The sequence below is a fragment of the Amblyraja radiata genome, chromosome 8, assembly GCF_010909765.2.
Source record: "Amblyraja radiata isolate CabotCenter1 chromosome 8, sAmbRad1.1.pri, whole genome shotgun sequence".
Lineage (NCBI taxonomy): Eukaryota > Metazoa > Chordata > Chondrichthyes > Rajiformes > Rajidae > Amblyraja > Amblyraja radiata.
The window spans coordinates 3,894,893-3,916,328 of NC_045963.1; the positions used below are offsets into that span (position 1 = coordinate 3,894,893).

Sequence of the window (21,436 nt, forward strand, 5' to 3'; positions counted from 1 at the left end):
GAGACCAGATGTTGATGTCATGTTACTGAATTCAGCGAGTGGCACAGGGAAACTCTACTCTATCTTTGTACACGTTAGTAGTTACAGACCAGTGTCCAGCTGCAGAGGCAAGCTGTTCTTGCACTGAGACAAATAAATAAATAAAAGTATGCTGGCAGTTTAAACAATTAAGCCCAGGAACGACTTATTTTCATATCAGCAAAGCACTCTTTGGATGGTTCTTCATTTTTTAATTTATTTTTAGTTTAAAATAATTTATATTATTTTTCTGTTATTGTATGGCTGACCCCTGCATTATTGGAGGGTAGAGGAGTTAAGTATCATAGAAAATGTTTCATGATTTCATGTAACACAAAGCCATGTTATCTGTGCAAGTGTCAAGAAATGTGTGTTGAAAATCTTGTGCTGATTTATTTATCCATCTTTATCTATCTACCTATTTATCAAAGTGATTTTTTTTTTTCATATCTAAAATTGATGGGTAGTTGTTTGTGAATATTGTACGGGTGAATTTCCATAACTCGAACTGCCATAATGAGGTGGTTGACTTGTACATGTGGTTACTGAGTACACAACCTCGATTTGGCTAATTAAGTCGGCACTTGAAACCGCAATTCGATTTTCATTCATCATTGGTAATCTTGTGGACACGTATTAGATTACTGAAGAAATGATGTGGTGCATAAGTAGGAGAGGAAGTGGAAGTAAAATTGAATTGGCATTGTTATCCTATTATTGTCACGTGTACTGAGATACGCTGAACAACTCTGTTTGCTCTGCTATCCAGTCAGATTATACGATACATGAGTACAATCAAGTCATTGCACACGTACATCAGGTAGTGTGCAGAATACAGTGTTATAGCATTACAGTTTAAATATACAGAGAAAAAAGTGCAAGGGCCACTATGAGGTAGGTGGGGAGGTCGGAACTACACCATAGCTTATGGGAGGACCATTCAGTCGTCTAATAACAGCGCGTAAAGGCTGTTCCAGAATCTTGTTGTCGTTTCAAGCTTTTGGTTCTTCTGCCCAGCGGGTGGGGAGAAGAATGGATGTAAATGGGGGTGCAAAGAGCAGTGTAAAAGGTCCTTGATTATGCTGGCTTCTTTTCCGAGGCATTGGGAGTTGTAGATGGAGTCGATTGGGGGAGGATGGTGAGGGGGGGGGGGGGGGGGGGGCTAGATTATGTGATGGGCTGGGCTTCATCCACAATTGAGCCTTTTTTTCCATCGTGGGCTGAGTTCTCACCAAACCAAGTAATGATGCATCTCATTAGGATACTCTCTACGGTGCATCTGTAAAAATTGGTAAAAGTCTTTGGGGACATGCCAAACTGTTATGATTGGGGTTGAGCAGGTTAGTTCACGAACCTGATAGTTGTAGGAAAGTGGCTGTTTATTTACGGATTTTTTTTTTCTTTGTTTGTTAATTATATAATCTATTGAGAACTGTATTTACAAACCTGTGGTGCTGCTGGAAGTAAGAATTTCATTGCTCTGTTTCAGTACATATGACAATAAAACACTCTTGACTCTGTCCCTGAACCTTGTGTTGTGCTGCTTCAGGCTTCTTTACCCTTGTGCCTGATGGTAGCAGTGAGAAGAGGACATGCCCCCGATGACACCATTTTGAGGCAGCACTTCATGTCGATGCTTTAGATGGAGGTGCGGGCTAAGCTTACGTTGGACCAGGCTCAGTCCACTATTCTCTGCCACTTCTTGCATTCCTTTGCATTGGAATTACTGAAAAAAAAGGCTCAATTGTGGATGTAGCCTCGATATAACCAGTCAGGATAGGTGGTAGACAAAAATGCTGGAGAAACTCAGCGGGTGAGGCAGCATCTATTGAGCGAAGGAATAGGCAATCGGTTATGTGAAGAAGGGTCTCGACCCGAAACGTCATCCATTCTTTCTCTCCAGAGATGCTGCCTGTTCCGCTGAGTTACTCCAGCATTTTGTGCCGATAATCGGTTATGTGTCCTGCCAGAGAAGCATTGTCTAGAACTGAATACAGTTCTGCAGATGGAGTATAACCAGAGCGTTTTGCATAGTCATCACCACTAGCAGGAACATGTAAGAAAATTCCCTGGATGAAGATTAAAAAGCAGTTATAGTAAAGTGTATATATTAGAATAACACAAAATGAAAAACATATCCCACGTGTATCACTGTGTTTAAAATTCTTACAATTATAATGGCATTTAAAAATGCGAACCACAATTGTTGACTTTATGTATGTAATCAAATTGTGGAGATAGTCGATACTGAAACGGAGGCTCAATTAAAAAACTTGCAGCATAAACATCTAATAATGTGAATTTCATTATGTCTGTGTGTGAGGGTTAACAATGGCTAATGAAAATTAAGAAGCATTAAACTATTAAGTCTACAATTTTATAGTTTATCTCTTTCACCCGTCTTAAATAATTGAGTAGAATTGGGCATTTACTTATCCAAAGGAAGATCAAATGTGCTTTTGAATTCATAACAGTACAATTTATTTCCTGTATGAGGTACTGGTATTCGACTGATTTAAATCCCATGCTCTTCATGTTAAAAATCAGTAAGTTCCTGCACTAGATGTGCTTTATATTTTGCATATATTTCTGATAATTTAACCTATAACCAAACTGATAAAAATATCTGTAGAAAGCAACTGCTGCTGGTTGACACAAAAAGCTGGAGTAACTCAGTGGGTTAGACAGCATCTCTGGAGAGAAGGTGGCGTTTCGGGTCGAGACCTTTCACAATGCATTTTGTGTCCATTGCCCATAATGCCATGTAGTCGATAGAAGTCAACAGCCCATCCATTGAAGTTCAATTAGCAATGTTACAAAATGTTGAGATTAAAAAAATCAAGTCTGCAATTTATCCCATCAGATAAAGCACAAAAATAAGTTTAATTTGACACCTAATTCACTTTCATATCTTCAGTATTAAAAAAGTTATGGCCATTTTCATACTCGGAAATTAGCATCTTGTTCCCTATTGATTTTCCATTGACTTAACACAAAAGCTGTGATCGAGGACAGTGAAATGGCCATAACTTTCTTAAATATTAAGAGAACTGAAAGAAATTTTCAGTTATTATAGATTGAAGCATTCTGAAACAAATATGAAACAATCTTACTTGGATGACCTGAAATTAAAGCATATAATTAGTTAGTTACCCAATTGTAGCTAATTTCAAACTTCAATTACTAGATCTAAACATCTATCCATTTCTTAAGAAAAGATTAACATTTTTAAGTAGCCTAAGTGTCCAAATAACATTCACAAAGAATTCACAATAAAACATGATTTTTAAATCTCATTTACATTAATTTATAGGCCAAATGGAAGGAATTTAGTGTTCAATTGCTGTAAATTAATGGCCATTTAAATCAGCTTTCGAGTGGGATCCTGTGGAACTCTGTGGAACGCGCTGGTTGAGAACGTTCCCATTGCGGTGAATTTGTACCCCAAATGCCCAGAAAAATACTGCGGGATTTTAATGGGGCTACTCGCAACATAAAACTTTGTATAAAGGGATCTTAAGAAGCCCTTTTTAATGTAAAAATAAACACCCTACCTTCCGTTGTCCCCTGTATGAGATCCGTCCCGTTGTCGGCGGTTGCGGGTTTAGAGGATAATTTTTAACCTACTATAACAATTAAATTAACCAATTAAATTTAAAAATAGCTCCAGCGAAAGAATCTCCCAGCGATTTTTCGTCAGCAACTAAGTAGGCTGAACAAGCTCGATTTGAATAGCCTAGGGGAAATCGCGTTTTAAACCCGCCCCCCTCTCAACGGCGCCAAAATCATGCACACGGGCTTGGACAAATCTGCAGCGACGCTTAAGGTAGGTTTTGCAACATACCTAGTTCAATACTATCTTTTTGTCTGAAAGCACATTTACTCGGTCTTCTAATTTTTATTTAACATTAAAATAGGTATATATTTATTACACCTATAATGGAGAATCTTTCTTGTAGAAACGCTCTAATAAATGGAAGCTGTCCGGCATGAGTGCAGGAAGTGGAATTTAAAATGTTCTGATTGAAGTTTTTGTTCTTTAAATTATAATAATGTGAAGCCTGTTAGTTAATGAATTGTTGGGCTAAACACAAAACGCTGGAGGATTTCAGCGGGTCAGGCAGCTTCTATAGAGAGAATGGATGGACAGCACTTTGGGTGGGGACCTTTAATTGTCAGCGTTTTTTCTTCTTCTGTCATTTACTGGACACTCTTTGAATTACAATACAAACCTCCCCATACCTGTTTTCCAGTTGGACAGCATCTCTGGAGAAAAGGAATAGTTGAAGTTTCGGGTCGAGACCCTTCTTCAGACTGAGAGACAGGGGAAAGGGAAATGAGAGATATAGACGATGATGTAGAGAGATATGGAACAAATGAATGAAAAAAATGCAAAAAAAGTAACGATGATAAAGGAAACAGGCCATTGGTAGCTGTGTGCTAGGTGAGAACGAGTTACATACAATGAGACTCAACAAGACGACTTTGAAGCTGATATGACTTGGGTGGGGGAGGGATGGAGAGAGATGGGATGCAAGTGTTAATTAAAGTTAGAGAAATCAATAATCATACCACTGGGTTGTAATCTGGCCAAGCGAAATATGAGATGCTGTTCCTAATACATATGTTTTAATGAAGCATACAATTTCCTAACTTATCTTCGTGTTACCTCACGTACCTTTTCTGTCTGGTTTACTTTTTATAATGTTAGAAACATTGAATCAGCAAAGGTGATTCAATATTGGAATGAAACCATCAGAATATACAATCCATATTGTAACTCATATTGGCATTATATCAATGCAGTAATTGTGTTAACAAATAATGACTGAGATTGCATAATGGATGTGCAATATTTAAAAAAGTTTGTTGAATGTGTTCATATTTTATATGTGTTCACTGGTACCTTAAGGTCACCACAAAAATCAAGAACTTTTATTCATAAGGTGTTTCATTATTTTATCAGAATGTCACAAAAGCACACAATGTCTTTAGACCTTAGAGATGCAGCGTTGAAACAGACCCTTCAGCCCATCAAGTCCACGCTATTCAACATTCACCCCACACAGTAGCACTATCCTACGCACTAGGGACAATTTACAGTTTTACCAAAGCCAATTAACCTACTAACCCGCACGACTTTGGAGTGTGGGAGGAAACTGGGGAGTACCCGGAGAAAAACCACGTGGTCACAGGGAGAACGTACAAACTCTGTACAGACAGCAGTCTGTCAGGATCGAAGCCAGGTCTCTGGCGCTGTAAGGCAGCAACTCTACCACTGCGCCAATGTCCACACACTGCACAACAACTCTCGAATAAGCTCTCTCGATTTTAATATAAACTCAGATAGATAACGCACTAATCATAGGAGAATGGAAAATGTTTACAGATGTCTATCAACAGTAGCATCTAATTTTGGTCAGATAATCATAACGAATGGAACACTGGGATGTGGCGCATGTGTGAGTGGGATATCTGAGCTGTTAGTTGTTGTAGAACTTGGGATTTTCTTTCTCTGAACCCCAGAAAGCTTTTTGACGGTAAAGGTAAAATGTATGATAGTTTGTGTATGCCTTCAAAGATAAACCAGGAACATGAGCTCCACCTGAATACTTAGATTTAAATACTGTTCAAAGGATGGTGCTTGGGTGGAAAAGCATAAGATGTGAACCAGTGAATGATTTAAGGGCTATCCATTTATTCAGATCAGGGCGGCACTGTGGCGCAGCGGTAGAATTGCTGCCTTACAAATCTTACAGCATCGGAGACCCGGGTTCGATCCCAACTACAGGTGCTTGTCTGTAGAGAATTTGTATTTTCTACCCGTGACCACGTTGGTTTTCTCCCACACTCCAAAGACGTACAGATTTGTAGGTTAATTGACATGGTATAAATGTAAATTGTCCCGCCTGTGTGTGGGATTGTGTTAATCGTAATCGTAATTTATTAGCCAAGTATGTTTTGCAACATACAAAGAATTTGATTTGCCGTACAGTCATACCAATAAAGCAACAAGACACACAACTACATAAAAATTTAACATAAACATCCATCACAACGGCTCCTCCACATTCCTCACTGTGATGGAAGGCAATAAAGTCTTATCTTCTTTCCTCCTCTTCTCCTGCGGTCAGGGGAGTTGAACCATCCGCAGTCAGGACAATTGAAGCTCCTACAGCCGACAATCGAAGCCCCCACGTCGGGGCGATCGATGTTCCCTGTGCTTGGAGCTTCCGAAGTCGGTTGCTAACCAGGGACCGCCAGTTCCACGGTGTTAAGTCCGCAAGCGCCCGCGGTTGGAGCTCCCAAGGTCCTGGCAAGAGGCCGCCAGCTCCATAATATTAGGCCGCAGTGCGGACGGAGATACGACACGGAAAGAGATTTAAAAACGTTTCCCCACCCCCCCCACATAAATAAAAACTAAAGATAAACTAAAACATATATTTTACAACAAACTAAAAACACAAAGAAGGAAAAAGATGAGACCAGGGACCGCGAGTTCCACGTTGTACCTGATAATGTGCGGGGATCGCTGTTCGGTGTGGATTCAGTGGACCGAGGGGACTGTTTCTCTAAACTAAAAAACTAAAAAAAAATGCCTCAAGCTCAATTACTTTCTGAGGCATTGTCAAAGAATTTGCACATTAGGTTCCCACCAAGATTGGATGATGCATATTCAAATGCAACCTACTGTGTTTTAATGGTTTTTGTTCTATCGATTTGAAAAAGGAGGCATCCTTTACAATCCTGGCTAATCTTACAGATCATTGTTTAAAAAAAATACTCTCAATCAAATCCAGAATTTCACAGATATGTGAGTTTTTTGCAATCATTAAGCTGTGGTAATGAATGATTATTCCGAACCCCTTTGCGAGTGAATTACTCTTTCTGTAAAGATCTGCTTCCTCAACTTACAAGTGATCTACTTACACATTCAACCGTAATATTTGTTGGATGTATGTGGCTAATCTCAAACCACTTCATGTTCCTGCTGAAGAGTAGTAAATGTAGTCATATTTAGGGAAATCAACATTACTAAACATAAGATAGACACAAAATGCTGGAGTAACTCAGTGGGACAGGCAGCATCTCTGGAGAGAAGGAATGGGTGACGTTTCGGGTCGAGACCCTTCTTCTGACCAATTAAACATAAATCTTGACTGCCAGCTGCTGGATCCACGTTGAATCTATTCCATGCAGCATGGCTGTCGGCCGCACAACACGACGGAGAGATTCTAGATCTCCACAAGTTCTCTATGTTGGCCGTTCAACTCATTGTCATAGGTAATTGCGCATTTGTTTAAGTCAAATTTTCCCCTGTCATGAGGAGATGCAACTGCTCGACACACCCACATCAATTTCAGGTAAAAGGAGACATTGTGATGGACATTGAAATCCTCACTGAAGGTGCTTTCTGGGGCTTCTCTATCCTGGAAGCTCACTTGTTCATCAAGTAGGAATTACTCATACATCAGCTGAAGAAGCCAATGGCTGATAATCACTTGTGACCTGATGCCAGGACGTATAGCATCTCATGTCAATGTTGCAGAGTCTTTGGATCACTCCATCCTGTTGGACCTGTTCTGCCCATTGAATGAATTGTTCCCGGGATACTGACTAAGGAGCGTGAGTTATGATCTGGAAGCTGTGATTGAAAATGATGATGTCAGATTGATGCTTGGCTAGCCCATGGGTCAGTGCTCCCAGTTTTGGCATATTCCTTACATTGATGTCATTAAGGACGATTCATGGGATGACAGAGCTGAATTTGTCTTTGTCGTGTTCATTGCTAAGATTGGTGCTGGGTGATTCCCTGGTTTTGTTATTATTGCTTTTTACAGTGACGTTGAAGCAAAACATAGGTCCGACCAGATTACCTTTCCTAAAGGAGATTGATGAACCAGCTCAGAGTTCCAATCGATCAGGGAGTCACCATTACCAAAACAGAATTCATTTATTTAATTGAGAGAATTTATTTAACTTACTGATTTTAAATTCCCCAGCTGCCAATGTGGGATTTGCACTTGTCTTTATGGATTATTGGTCCAGGCACCTACATTTTAATTGCATAATTCTCCTGTACTTTTAAAGATTAGGGTGGCACAGTAGAGCTACTGCCTTACAGAGCCAGAGATCCGGGTTTGATCCCGACTACAGATGCTTGTCTGTACGGAGCTTTTACGTTCTCTCCGTGACCTGCGTGGGTTTTCTCCGAGATCTTTGGTTACCTCCCACGCTGCAAAGACGTACAGGTTTTGTAGGTTAATTGGCTTGGTATAAATGTAAAATTATTCCTGGTGTGTGTAGGATAGTGTTAGTGTGTGGGATCATTGGTCGGTTCAGACTCGGTGGGCTGAAGAACCTGTTTCTGCTCGGTATCTCTAGATAGAAACATAAACATTCTATAAAGAATAATATGAATACCGTACTTTGGATGCGCTTATTCTTGATATGGTGGTAAATATGCCATCTTATTTGTACATCATAAGTGAATGAAAAGCAGATAAGGGACCATCTAAATTCTTTACTTGCGAACAATGAAAAAAATGCATTGCCATTTTTCAAATGGTGCTACGTAATCTTTTAGATCCAGCAGTTCAATGTCTTGTCCAAAATGAAATAACTCCAACATCGTTTGTTGTTCTCTTGAACTGAAGTGTTCGCCTAGTATGTACTACAGGTAATTCTGTAATAGCATGTGTTTCCGTAACATGAATTGGCTATAATATGAGTGATGAATTATTTGCATTCGATTTGATCCAGGCCGGTTTGTTTACAGTGCGATTTTGATCAGAAACTAGAGAACCAATTAGAGTTACTTTGAGATCGAAAAGCACAAAAAAAGCACTCTTGTATTTAGACAGTGTGGGTAGAAAAACCTGTTTCCATGTAACCTCCCTGCAGTAATCAGACATCTTAAGAACACAGCTGCAACTTTAACCGCAGATTTGTCATTGAAATTGACAAGCAGTCATGTCATAAACAGGCCCTTCGGCCCAACCTGCCCACACTGACCAACAATGTCCCAGCTACACTAGTCTCACTTGCCTGCACTTGGCCCATATCCCTTTAAACCTGTCCTATCCATGTACCTGTCTAACTGTTTCTTAAACGATGGGATAGTCCCAGACTCAACTACCTCCTCTAGCAGCTTGTTCCATACACCCACCACAAAAGTTACCCCTCAGATTCCTATTAAATATTTCTGCCCAACCTGCCCACACTGACCAACAATGTCCCAGCTACACTAGTCTCACTTGCCTGCACTTGGCCCATATCCCTTTAAACCTGTCCTATCCATGTACCTGTCTAACTGTTTCTTAAACGATGGGATAGTCCCAGACTCAACTACCTCCTCTAGCAGCTTGTTCCATACACCCACCACAAAAGTTACCCCTCAGATTCCTATTAAATATTTCCCCCTTCACCTATGTCGTCTGGTCCTTGATTCCCCTACTCTGGGTAAAAGATTCTGTTCATCTACCCGATCTATTCCTCTCATGATTTTGATTATAAGATTGCCCCTCATCCTCCTGCGCTCCAAGGAATAGAGACCCAGCTTACTCCACCTCTCCCTGTCGCTCACACCCTCTAGTCCTGGCAACATCCTCATAAATCTTTTCTGAACCCTTTCAAGCTTGACAGTATCTTTCCTATAATATGATGCCCAGAACTAAACACAATACTCTAAATGCGGCCTCACCAACATCTTATACAACTACAACATGGCCTCCCAACTTCTAAACTCAATACTCTGACTGATGAAGGCCAGTGTGCCAAAAGCCGTTATCACCACCTTATCTACCTGCGACTCGACCTTCAAGGAACACTTGTACTCCTAGATCCCTCTGATCTACAACACTCCCCAGAGGCCTATCATTCCTGCCCATGTTAGACTTCCCAAACTGCAACACCTCACACTTCTCTGTATTAAACTCCATCAACCATTCCTCAGCCCACCTGGCCAATCGATCCAGATCCTGCTGCAATCTTTCATAATCATCTTCATTACCTGCAAAACTACTCACTTTTGTATCATCAGCAAACTTGTATTGTATTGTATTGTATTCAAATTTATTGTCATTGTCTCAGTTAGAGACAACAAAATGAATTTCCCTTACAGGCAGTATCATAAAAATAAATAAATAATAATAAATAATAAAACATATTAAAAATAAAATAGAATTTAAAAAAAAGCACAAACACTGAAAGTCCACGACACAACATAACACAGTGGCACCAAGGTGAGGAAGGCACCATAGTCCAGCCAGCCTCCAAACTTGCTCATCTTGCCCTGTATGTTCTCATCCAAATCATTGATGTAGATGACAAACAGTAACGGGCCCAGCACCGAATCCTGAGGCACACCATTAATCACAGACCTCCAGTACGAGAAGCAACCTTCCACCATCACCCTCTGCTTCCTTCCATGAAGCCAATGTGCTATCCATTCAGCTATCTCTCCTTGGATCCCATGTGATCTAACCTTCCAGAGCAGCCTACCATGCGGAACCTTATCGAATGCCTTACTGAAATCCATGTACACAACTTGTCTATTGACATTTGTGCAACAATACCTTATTAAATAATGTAACATGCAGCCTTTTTTAGTATTTTTAGATTGCAGGAACATAAATAAACTTATTGCTATTGAAAAAACGCTTTTTTTAAATCATGCATAAAAATAATCTTGTAATTGCGATTCTGAAACACCGAGCCCGAACCCCCTTTCCCCATTGACACAGTTATATTTATAACATGATTTTTTTACAACACACGGTTTCTTAGGAACATAACTATTGTGTTATAGAGGCATTTAAGAGGTTTTTAGATAAGCACATAAATATGTCGGAAATTGGGGAGGTTGGGGTGGGGATATGGATCATGTACAGGCACAGAAGATTAGTTTTACTTGGCAACATGTTGGGCAGGGACATTGTGGGCCAAAGGGCCTGTTACTATAATGTGTTGCTGTTTGTTCTGTCTGTGTTAACCTTTACAATTAATTTATTCTTTGTCACGATTGGCATTTGGAGCTTTGCAAACATTACTTGTTTTATACACTCTGCTGTAAAATTCACTTTATTTGTAGTCCAAAGATTGGTGTGGATTTGGGGGATACAGAAAGTGATAAACTGGAAGTGTTATATTTTGTCGGTAGCTTTTTCAATTCAAATATTCTGCCAGTATTCTGGTCATAAATATTTCAATCCACCTTGCTGTTGACAGGAATTTAGCTTAGATCTAAAAATCTTGGAGGTAGTTCAAGGAATTTGGAGAAAAAAAAGTAGTTAGGCAATGAATCGCAATAGAAATCTTTTTCACGATTTAAGAGCCTTGTACATCCCACTAATGATGTTTACAATGTTCCAAGTCAGAGGTGACAAGGAATAAGTAAAGCTTTCTGCAGTCGAACCTGTCTGTGCTTACTTAGTTTAATGTGGTTCAGAACATGCTTGGAGGAAGAACAAGGGACAGGTTCTATGAGAACCTTACTTGTGATTGAAATACATGACATTTGAGGAAATCCCAGAAAAGCAAGCACTAAGGAAATTCCGATGACCTGTAATTCTTCCCTTCCCGCATGAAGTATTATTTACTAGCCTGACTTGATCAGAAATGACTTGAATCCGAACAGAATCATCAAATTTATGAGTATTTTGCAAGCTACATGAGTGGTAGTAATGTTCGCTTAGCAGTAGCAGGATTAGGTAGATCCTGTTCCATTTCCAGAAGAACCACAAATATATTCATTACAACTAGTGCAACTCAGCGGCACGGTGGCGTAGCAGTAGAGCTACTGCCTTACAGCGCCAGAGACCCGGGTTCGATCCTGACTACGGGTACTTGTCTGTACAGAGTGTGTACCTTCTCCCCGTGACCTGCGTGGGTTTTCTCAGAGGTCTTCGGTTTCCACCCAAACTCCAAAGACGTACAGGTTTGTAGGCTGATTGGCTTGGCTTGTCCCTAGTGTGGGATAGTGTTAATGTGCGGGGATCGCTTTTTGGCCGAAGGGCCTGTTTCCCCGCTGTATCTCTAAACTAAAACTAAACTAGTAAAGGTTATAGAACAATATTTGGACTGTGGGGCAAAAATTTGAAGCAAATGTTCTTGGCAATGAGATGTTTAGTACTAATGTTGTCAGACTGGTTTAATAGAAACATGAGAGCTTGTAAAGGCCTTTTTTTAATACTTACCTTGCAAGTGAATTATTGCAACAAGGAAACTGCTGGAAACCCACAGTGGGGCATTTGTGGAGTACAATGCTACCTAATCCATGAGCAGACCATTAGGTAACCTTCTCCATGACCTGACCCATTGAGTTTTTCTACCATTTTCTGCTTTTCAGATTTTCAGCACCGGGAATACTTTTAATATGTCCTACATGTTTGATACAATTCAGAAGGCTGGGAGATATCGAATGCGACAATTGTTGATCTTCCTTTTAAAAACTCCTTTTACAAGACATGTTGAAACATAAGACTTTTCCCTGGTGCTCATTGCTTTCAAGTGCAGAGTACAACATATTAATGCATTCTCTATTCTCTACACATCAGGAGCTGGTGTAAAATGTAAAAATTGTTCTTAGTGTGTAGGATAGTGTTAATGTGCGGGGATCGTTGGTTGGTGTGGACTCGATGGGCTGAAGGGCCTGTTTCTGTGCTGAATCTCTAATCTAAACCAAACTAAACAACCCTCTTCCAGTGTATTTGCCTAATGTCTTGATTTCAGGTCCATAGTTCACTCTTTTCTGAACTAGTGAGGTTACATTTACGATCTTGCAATCTGTAGGTGCCATTCTTTATTTAATCTATTGGAAGATGAGAACTGGTGCATCCGCTGTCTCGACAAGCCCTGTGTTTAAGTCATCAAGTCCTGGGGATTTAATGGCTTTAAATCCCATTAAATTCTCCAATACTGATTTTGTACAAATGCTCCCTTATTTTGAGCTCTTCATTCAATTTAGACCGGTAGTTCTCTAAATTTGTGTGGTTTCCTGCATTGACTGTGAAGACCAACAAAATATTGGTTTAATTTTTCTACCATTTCCTTATTCCCCAAATTACAATTAAAACACAAAGTGCTTTTGGCCATAACTCCAGGATAAGCACTCAACTAAGAAAAACCAAGCCCAAAGCCAAAGTATTATCGAACTAAATTCACCAACTTACAATGAATGTGCAATTCATATGAAATGAATCCATATGCAAAAAAACCTCAGCTACCTACATATTAATTCTCTTTTTAAAAAAAAAGACAACTCCTGTAGATGCAAGTATATCATTGGTATTTTGTTGCATTAGGCACACGACACCTCAGGGAGGCTCAACTTCCCCTCAATACCTGCTCTCACCACCTATGCTACCAGTATCTACTCAATAAAGGAAGCTGCAGCCACTTAGCTCACTCTAACATATGCTAAACACCTGCATCCTATTTTCCACTAATCCTAGCTCATTATTAAGCTTGTAACACCACAAATATCCCTTGCATAAGACCGGGCAACACTTGCACAGACTACAATTACAAAGAAATACACATACTCTTTGCCCCCAACGGACAGTATTTCTTCTCCACCAAATCCACCTACTGCCTTGCTCTGCTGCTTCTGACATTTGCTTTACAGCCAATAAAATTCTTTCTATTTTGCTTTGCAACTTCTTCTTCTTCTTGCATATGGCGTGCACAGCCTAAAGTTGTAGGTCAACTTGTTCTATTTGATCTTGTTTGTGCACGTCGGGTTGATTGCATTAGTCGAAACAGGGGGGACCATGTGAAGGTTGCAATCTCCCTCCCTGCTCTGCAACTGAAGTGATTTGTCCCTGAATAATTCTGTGAAATGCCTTCTGCCCTCAAAAGTCCTGGAGAGATATAGTACGGGATCAGGCCTTTCAGCAAACAGGGTCCATGCTGATCATCAATTTTCCATTTTTATTCTCCCCGTTCTTCATCAACACTCCCCGATTCTACTGTTCGTCTAAATGTGAAGTGTAACTAACACTAGCCAATCAGTCTCCCAGCCTACACATCTTTGGGATGAGAGAGAAAAATTGAGTTGCAGAGAGAACACACAAACTCTGCAACAGGGTCAGAATTGAACCCAGGACTCTGGCGTTGCAGCTACTTCTTATTGTGGAGTAGATTTACCAGTTTAGTTCATGAGTTCCTTGCTTCTGTACTCAATACTTGATTTATATGCCTCTCCGTTTCCTTCTCCTATTGACTCTTCTTATCCTCTCTCCAAAATGCAACACCTTGCATTTTTCTGCATTGTTTTATTTGCCAAATGCCTGTGCACCGAACCAGCATATCCTCTTGATTTGTTATTATTCTGTTCACAATACTTATAATTATAATACTTTATAATTATGCCATATACAGCCAAGACATTACTATTTTGTGAAGAAAAGTAGTCCTGTAACTGATCCGAGGGAAATCATCACTCTGCTTAAGTCCCCTTCGTTCTGTAAAACAATGATTCACAGATATTGTTTCCTGTCATTTAGCTAATTTTCCATTCCGAACTGCCTTTAATTCCATGTGTTTCGGTTTTGATGGCAATCTTACGACCAAATGTTAGAAAAGCATTTACGTACAGCACAGTGGCGGAGCGCCAGAGCTGCTGCCTCACAGCGCCAGAGATATGGGTTTGATCCTGACCACGGATGCTGCCTGTACGGAGTTTGTATTTTCTCCCTGTGACCGCGTGGGTTTCCACTGGGCACTCCCGCTTCCTCCCACATTCCAAAGCCGTGCAGGCTTGTAGGTTAATTGACTTCTGTAAATTGCCCGTAGTGTGTAGGATGCGAGAGGGGGAATAGCATGGAACTAGTGTACGGAAGATCAATGGTCAGCGTGTTCAATATGGTTTCACTCTAGCATCGCTATTGTTTGACCTGAAAAGTAATTCTTGGAGTAGCCAGCAACAAGTATTATAATCATATTTAAGAAGGAACTGCAGATGCTGGAAAATCGAAGGTATACAAAAATGCTGGAGAAACTCAGCGGGTGAGGCAGCATCTATGGAGCGAAGGAAATAGGCAACGTTTCGGCCCGAAACGTTGCCTATTTCCTTCGCTCCATAGATGCTGCCTCACCCGCTGAGTTTCTCCAGCATTTTTGTATACCTAGTATTCTAATCATTATTGTTACTGAGAAACAGTCAATACAGTGATCAGTAATTAAATGAAAAATCTTAAAAGGTTGTTTACATAGGGCCTATTATTGGATAATTGAAGCATTGTTTAATTATAATATGGATAAACACCAATTTGTGACTTTTCTTTCCTTTTTGCTAGGATTTGTCTGGATCCATTGATGACTTGCCAACGGGAACAGAAGGAACTTTAAGTTCTGGCGTGAGTGCTTCAGGATCCTCAAGTGGCCAAGGAGAACAGAGTAATCCTGCTCAATCTCCCTTCTCGCCCCATGCCTCCCCTCACCTCTCTGGCATACGGGGGCCCTCTCCCTCTCCCGTTGGCTCCCCTGTTGGAAGTAACCAGTCCAGGTCTGGGACCTTGTCCCCAGCAGGTGTACCAGGTAAACTAACCTTTGCTCTATTCTAGTATTGTAGAATGTTATGATATGATACGGTACAACTTTATTCATCCCAGGAGGGAAATTGGTCTGCCAACAGTCATAAAACACAAGGTACATGAAACATGAAATTAAAGTGACGAGTGGAAAGGATTGTGAGATGTGCAAATATTGTGTGGGGGGGGTAGTTAGTCTGTCGGTATAAAAGCAAACGTTCCATCGATTACCATCTCATCATCTCAAGCTGCGATATTTAACCGTGTGTGTTTTAGGATGTCCTTTCTCTGCAAAGTATTACTATTCACAGTTGATGTTATTTCTAAAATGTATCCATTCAAACTTCAATGCCTTTCTGCTGCTCTTTATTGTGAGTATCAGGCTCTGAGAAGAGCATCATTCATTTAATACCCAAACTGAAAAAAAAAACGTGGGTTTTATAGGTAGGTAGAAGTCGTGAAGAGAATTTTAATAAAATCAAAAAAAGCTGCATGAGTTGCCAATGCTACATTAGATCTATTTCATTGTAAAATTTTATTTGATATTTATTATAATATTCCATGGCGTCAGGTACAAAGTTGGGTGGGCATTGACCACACCGACACTCGCAGTTGGGTGAACTCGTGCGATTTATTCAATATTCTGGCAACACGGGAATTATTCAGCTCTGTCATCACAGGTGGTAGAGGTGGTGGCTGTCTAGGGCTTCTATACCATCAGTCCAGTCTTAACCACACAGTGGTTCTGGTGGTCTCAGGTTTGTCCCAGTGGCTCAGTCTTCCTCAAACCCGCAACAAGGGAACACAACCAGCAGGGAGGTGCTGCACTTTAATTTCCCTTTCTTCTTCCTCTCCCCTCTGGCTAGACCATGGGTGGGGAACCTTTCCATGGTGGAAGGCCGCATTAAGTTAGCTGTAATCTAACAAGGCCGCATCCAAGAAACTTCAATTAGATATACTTCAAAATGTACATTATTTTGTTAAAATAGCCCTCGTGACTTACTAATGTTTTAATCGTGGCCGTTGGTCGGGGAGGATTATTATCGTGGCCGTTAGTCGGGGAGGATTATTTCGTTGACTCTTCTTTTGCTCTTTGGTATTTTAAATACGTTCATTTTAAGATTAAAATAAAATAATAAAAGATGAACAAAAACATATTAATAATAATAAAAAGATTTGTTCGACAAGTCTGAAGAAGGGTTTCGGCCCGAAACGTTGCCTATTTCCTTCGCTCCATAGATGCTGCTGCACCCACTGAGTTTCTCCAGCACTTTTGTCTACCTTTGTTCTACAAAATTTGGATTCATTCAAAAGGCCGCACTAAATGGCTTAGACAGCCGCAGGTTCCCCACCCCTGGGCTAGACTGTCTGGGTTTTATAGGGAATAGGCTGACAGTGGTGAAGTGGCCAACCGATCCCAACCGTGGACTCGGGTATTTCCAATGCTGCTGCGGATTGCACTCTTCTGATCACAGCAACATCCAAAGGAAATTCTCACAGATTTTCTCTATCCCTCAGTGAGCTTTTAATTTTAAATGAAACAAATAATTTATAACCCTTATGTATAATGCTTTACCTGATGTTCCAGCAAGTCCTGAAATAGAAATGAGATCCATTTGTTAAACTCCACAATCAAATGAAAGATTTTATTATAGGAACATGTATGCAGTTGTGTTATGTTTCTCTATGAGAAATGTGGAACATTTAGTTTTGGTGATAACCCGGCCTACTCACTCATCTTTTTTTCTGGTACATCAATGGCTGTTATCTCCTGCTCTCGCACAGAACTTGAAAGTTTGTTCACCTTGGTTGCCAATGTTTACGCTGCTTTTTCTTTCATCTAGTTTATATCTGATTCTTTCCTTCTCGTTTGTGACTTCTCCACTATGTTTTATGTAAGTGGCGAGTATAGAGTCTTCACCACCATCCCACGGACTCCCTCAACTATCGTGGTTCACAGTGCCGCACAACACAGACTCAGTAGTTTTAGTTTTTAGCGATGCAGTGTGGAAACAGGCCCTTCAGCCCACCGAGTCCACGATGACCGACAATCTACTGAACCACATCCTACACACACGGGGCAATTTGCAGAAGTGAATTAACCTACATACCTGCACGTCTTTGGAATGCGTGAGGAAACCAGAGCACCTGGAGAAAACCATAAAGTTACAGGAGGAACATACAAACTCCATGCAGACAGCACCTGTGATCAAGATTGAACCTGGGTCTCCAAGGCAGCAGCAACTCTCCCGCTGCATCAAACATTGCTTTTTTATAAACACTTAAAATCTGAACAAATAAGAACGAATAAAATTGCTATAACATACAATTAATATAATGAAGTGACCTAAAATATGATGTAAAATATACAATATAGTTCTACTCCATTATGGCCTTCCTATTCTGTACAGTTGAGGTCCTAACTACACACACTCAGACACCTCTCTCTGACTCTATACAGTCAATGCATTCTGTCCTCATTTCCCAAAGTTTGTCTTAGTTTCCTTATTTTATGATCCAAGAAATCCACATGTGACAGTTTGATTGACCAAATCTTCTCTTTTTTTCTATTTTTCTCTCATGTTAAACACTTTAAAATGGCACATCAGAGCCGTTTTGTATTCCTGTCATGGCCTAGAACTTTGTTAACATGACCTCATAGCAGAAGAAGAGCGCTTGTGTTTGTAAAAACTATACTTGAAGATTTCCTTTCAACTTACAGTTTGCCTTCTTTCTTGGCACTTTACAACCTCAGAACTTCTCAGAAATTATTAACTTCTACATAAATACATTCCTTTAACTGACCATCTCTTGTCTGCTATTTATGTTCTATTTGAGACTTACCCATTGGAGGAAACATCTTAATACATCTTAATGTCAAGTCTTTTTAGGATCGTTTATGTTTGAGTAAGATCACCCTTGTTCTTCTAAACTCCAAAGAGTACAGATCAAACTTTTATTTAAGGGCCTGTCCCACTTTCATGACCTAATTCACGACTGCTGAGTTTGCCCATGACTCATGCTTACAGCATGGACGTCACGAGGTCGTAGGTAGGTTGTGATGCTAGTCGTAGGTACTCGTGGCATCAAGTAGGTCGGGGTGATTTTTCAACATGATGAAAAATGTCCACGAGTAAGAAAGGTTGTGAATTAGGTTGTGAAAGTGGGACAGGCCCTTTAGCCTTTCTTGATAGGAAAGTCCTTGCATATTTGGAATGAATTCATTCCTCAATTGGCCCCAATGGTAGCATATCAGCCCTTAAATAAGAAAATCAAAATTGTATGTGGTATTCCAGGTGAGGCCTAATAAACACCACCATATATAATTGTAGACATACATTGTGGTGTAAGGTAGGTGTTCTGGCTGGTGGTCTTTGATCAGTGGAGTTCCACAGGGATGTGTGCTTGGACCTGCTGTTTGTGATATGTCTAATTGTCCCAGATGTAAATGCAGATGGATTGATGAGTGAAGGGCCTGTTCTCACTTGGGCGTAATTTGCGCGTCATTTACGCGTCACGACGCACAATGCGCTCATCGTGACGCGTGCGTGGTGACACGCCATCTGCGTGACGCGCAAATGACACCCAAGTGGGACAGGCCCTTAAGTTTTCTGACAACACCAACATTGGAGGAGTTGCAGACAGTGTGGAAGGCTGTCAGAAGATACAGTGGGATATAGATCAGCTGCAGAAATGGGTGGAGAGATGGCAGGTGGAGTTTAACTCGAGCAAGCATGAGGTGTTGCAGGTTTTTTTTAAATTTTTTTTTTTTTAATCAAAAATATTTATTCAAATATTAAAATTGTATTTACAATACAATAAAACAAAACACCACCATAATGCAAGATCAACAATTATGCTAATCAACTGCTAAACAACTATATTACAATCCTTGTCAAGGATACATTCAACCTCCCTCGGTGCCCAGCGGTCGCGGAACTCCCTCAGGGTGCCCGTAGACAGGGCGTATTCCCTTTCCATCCGCACCCGGGCACGGACGTATCCCCGGAAAAGGGGCAGGCAGCCGGCTCGGGTAGAGCCCTCCACCGTCTGGCGCCGTGACTCGCGGATGGCCAGCTTGGCCAGGCCCAGGAGCAACCCAACCAGCACATCTTCAGCCCTACCCTCTCCCCTACGCACAGGGTGTCCAAAGATGAGGATGGTGGGTGAAAAATGCAGCCAGAAGGCAAGGAGCAGCCCCTTTAGATATTCAAACAGTGGCTGCAGCCTCACGCACTCCATGTACACGTGGTACACAGACTCTTCCAGCCCGCAAAAGTGGCAGGCGGCTGGCGAGTCTGTGAACCGCGAGAGAAACAGGTTGCAGGGAACACCTCGGTGCAATACCCTCCACCCCAGGTCCCCAATGTAGAGGGGGAGAATCCCTGCGTAGAGGGACCCCCACCGGGGGTGAGGTGTTGCAGGTTGGGAGGTTGAATGTCAGGGGAAAGTATACAGTTAATGGCAAGACCCTTAACGATATTGATGTGCTGAGGGATCTTCATAGCTTACTGAAGGTAGCAGCACGTAGATAGTGGTAAAGAAGAAGTATGGCATGCTTGTTTTCATTGCTAGGGGCATTGAATATAAGAGTCAGGAAGTCATGATGTAGATCCATAGGACTTTGGTTAGGCCACATTTGGAGTATTGTGCGCCGTTCTGGTCACCCCATTACAGGAAAGATATGGAAGCTTTGGAGAGGGTGCAGAGGAGGTTTACCAGAATGCTGTCTGTGTTACAGGGTTTCCGCTACAATAATAAGTTGGATAGACTTTGATTGTTTTCTGTGGGCCATCCGAGGTTGAAGGGTGACTTGATTTCAGTATACAAAATGATGAGAGGCATAGATAGGGTAGACAGCATGGAAATGTCCAACACTAGAGGGCGCAGGTATTAGGTGAGAGGGGGCAAAATGTGTAATACAGTGAGTGTGGGGACCTGGAATGCATTGCCATGGGTGATGGTGGAGGCAGATATGATAGTACTGTTTAAGAGGCTTTTAGACAGTCACACGGATATGGAATAGACGGATATGGACCATCTGCAGGTAGATGAGATCAGTTTAGCTTGGAATCATGTTCGGCACAACATTTTGCCTGTGCTAATTTGTTCTATGTTCTCTATTTCTAAACTCTACCTAAAGAAACATCTGAGGACCAGAGGCATAACTTAGCCCATGCTCAGATAAAGAGCTTTAAATTTGGACTTTTTACAACTTTGAATTATCATGGCTTTACTTTCTATCGCACAATTTAGTTTATATCTTCTACCCTATTCTCTGCCATCATTTGCAACTGCTGCCTCGTTTAATGTTTTTTATTAAACTTCTTTTCAATAGAAACTTTCTCTTCTCCCCTGTCCTATTATGAAAATGATGAGGATGGTGTCTCAGCAGGGTTCATTTGAAGCCCGTATCAATACAACAATTCTCTTTACCAATAAGTAATTCTAAAATATATTTTTTCATGGATATGTTGTCACATAAAGTTCTTGTACATACCATTTGTTGAGCCAATCTTTAAGCAGTTTTAAAAACCATTTATCCTCTGACAGTTTGAAAATTACTTTGGTATTCAGAGATTATCAGTAGCTTGTGGTTCTGTTTTTCACTTTTGCCTCAAGCTGTTCTGCAAAACCCTCATCCTACTCCTACTCACATCATTAGTGTTCACAGGGAGAATGACAAGTAGATCTTTCCTTACTTGTCCCTTGTAGAAGTTTGCTAACAAATTAGATTGGACGGTTATATCTCAACACCAATCTCTTGGCTCAGTTCAATTCCTCTGCTCTTCCTGAATAACCCATTCCAACCTAAACCCATCTCAGATATCCATTTTATTTAATTGTGTAATATCACCGTTAATCAATGCAATGAATCTCCTCTT

The 21,436-nt window shown here is 40.8% G+C and overlaps 1 protein-coding gene across 8 annotated transcripts in view; it reads left to right on the forward strand.

Annotated features, from left to right (window-relative positions):
- Window positions 1-21,436, forward strand: part of arid1b (AT-rich interaction domain 1B) — a 492,096-nt gene that overhangs the window by 280,095 nt on the left and 190,565 nt on the right. For all 8 annotated transcript variants that reach the window (XM_033025053.1, XM_033025055.1, XM_033025058.1 and 5 more), the window contains one exon: window positions 15,318-15,558. In XM_033025053.1, coding sequence (XP_032880944.1) covers window positions 15,318-15,558 — 241 coding nt within the window. The remainder of the gene's footprint in view (window positions 1-15,317; window positions 15,559-21,436) is intronic.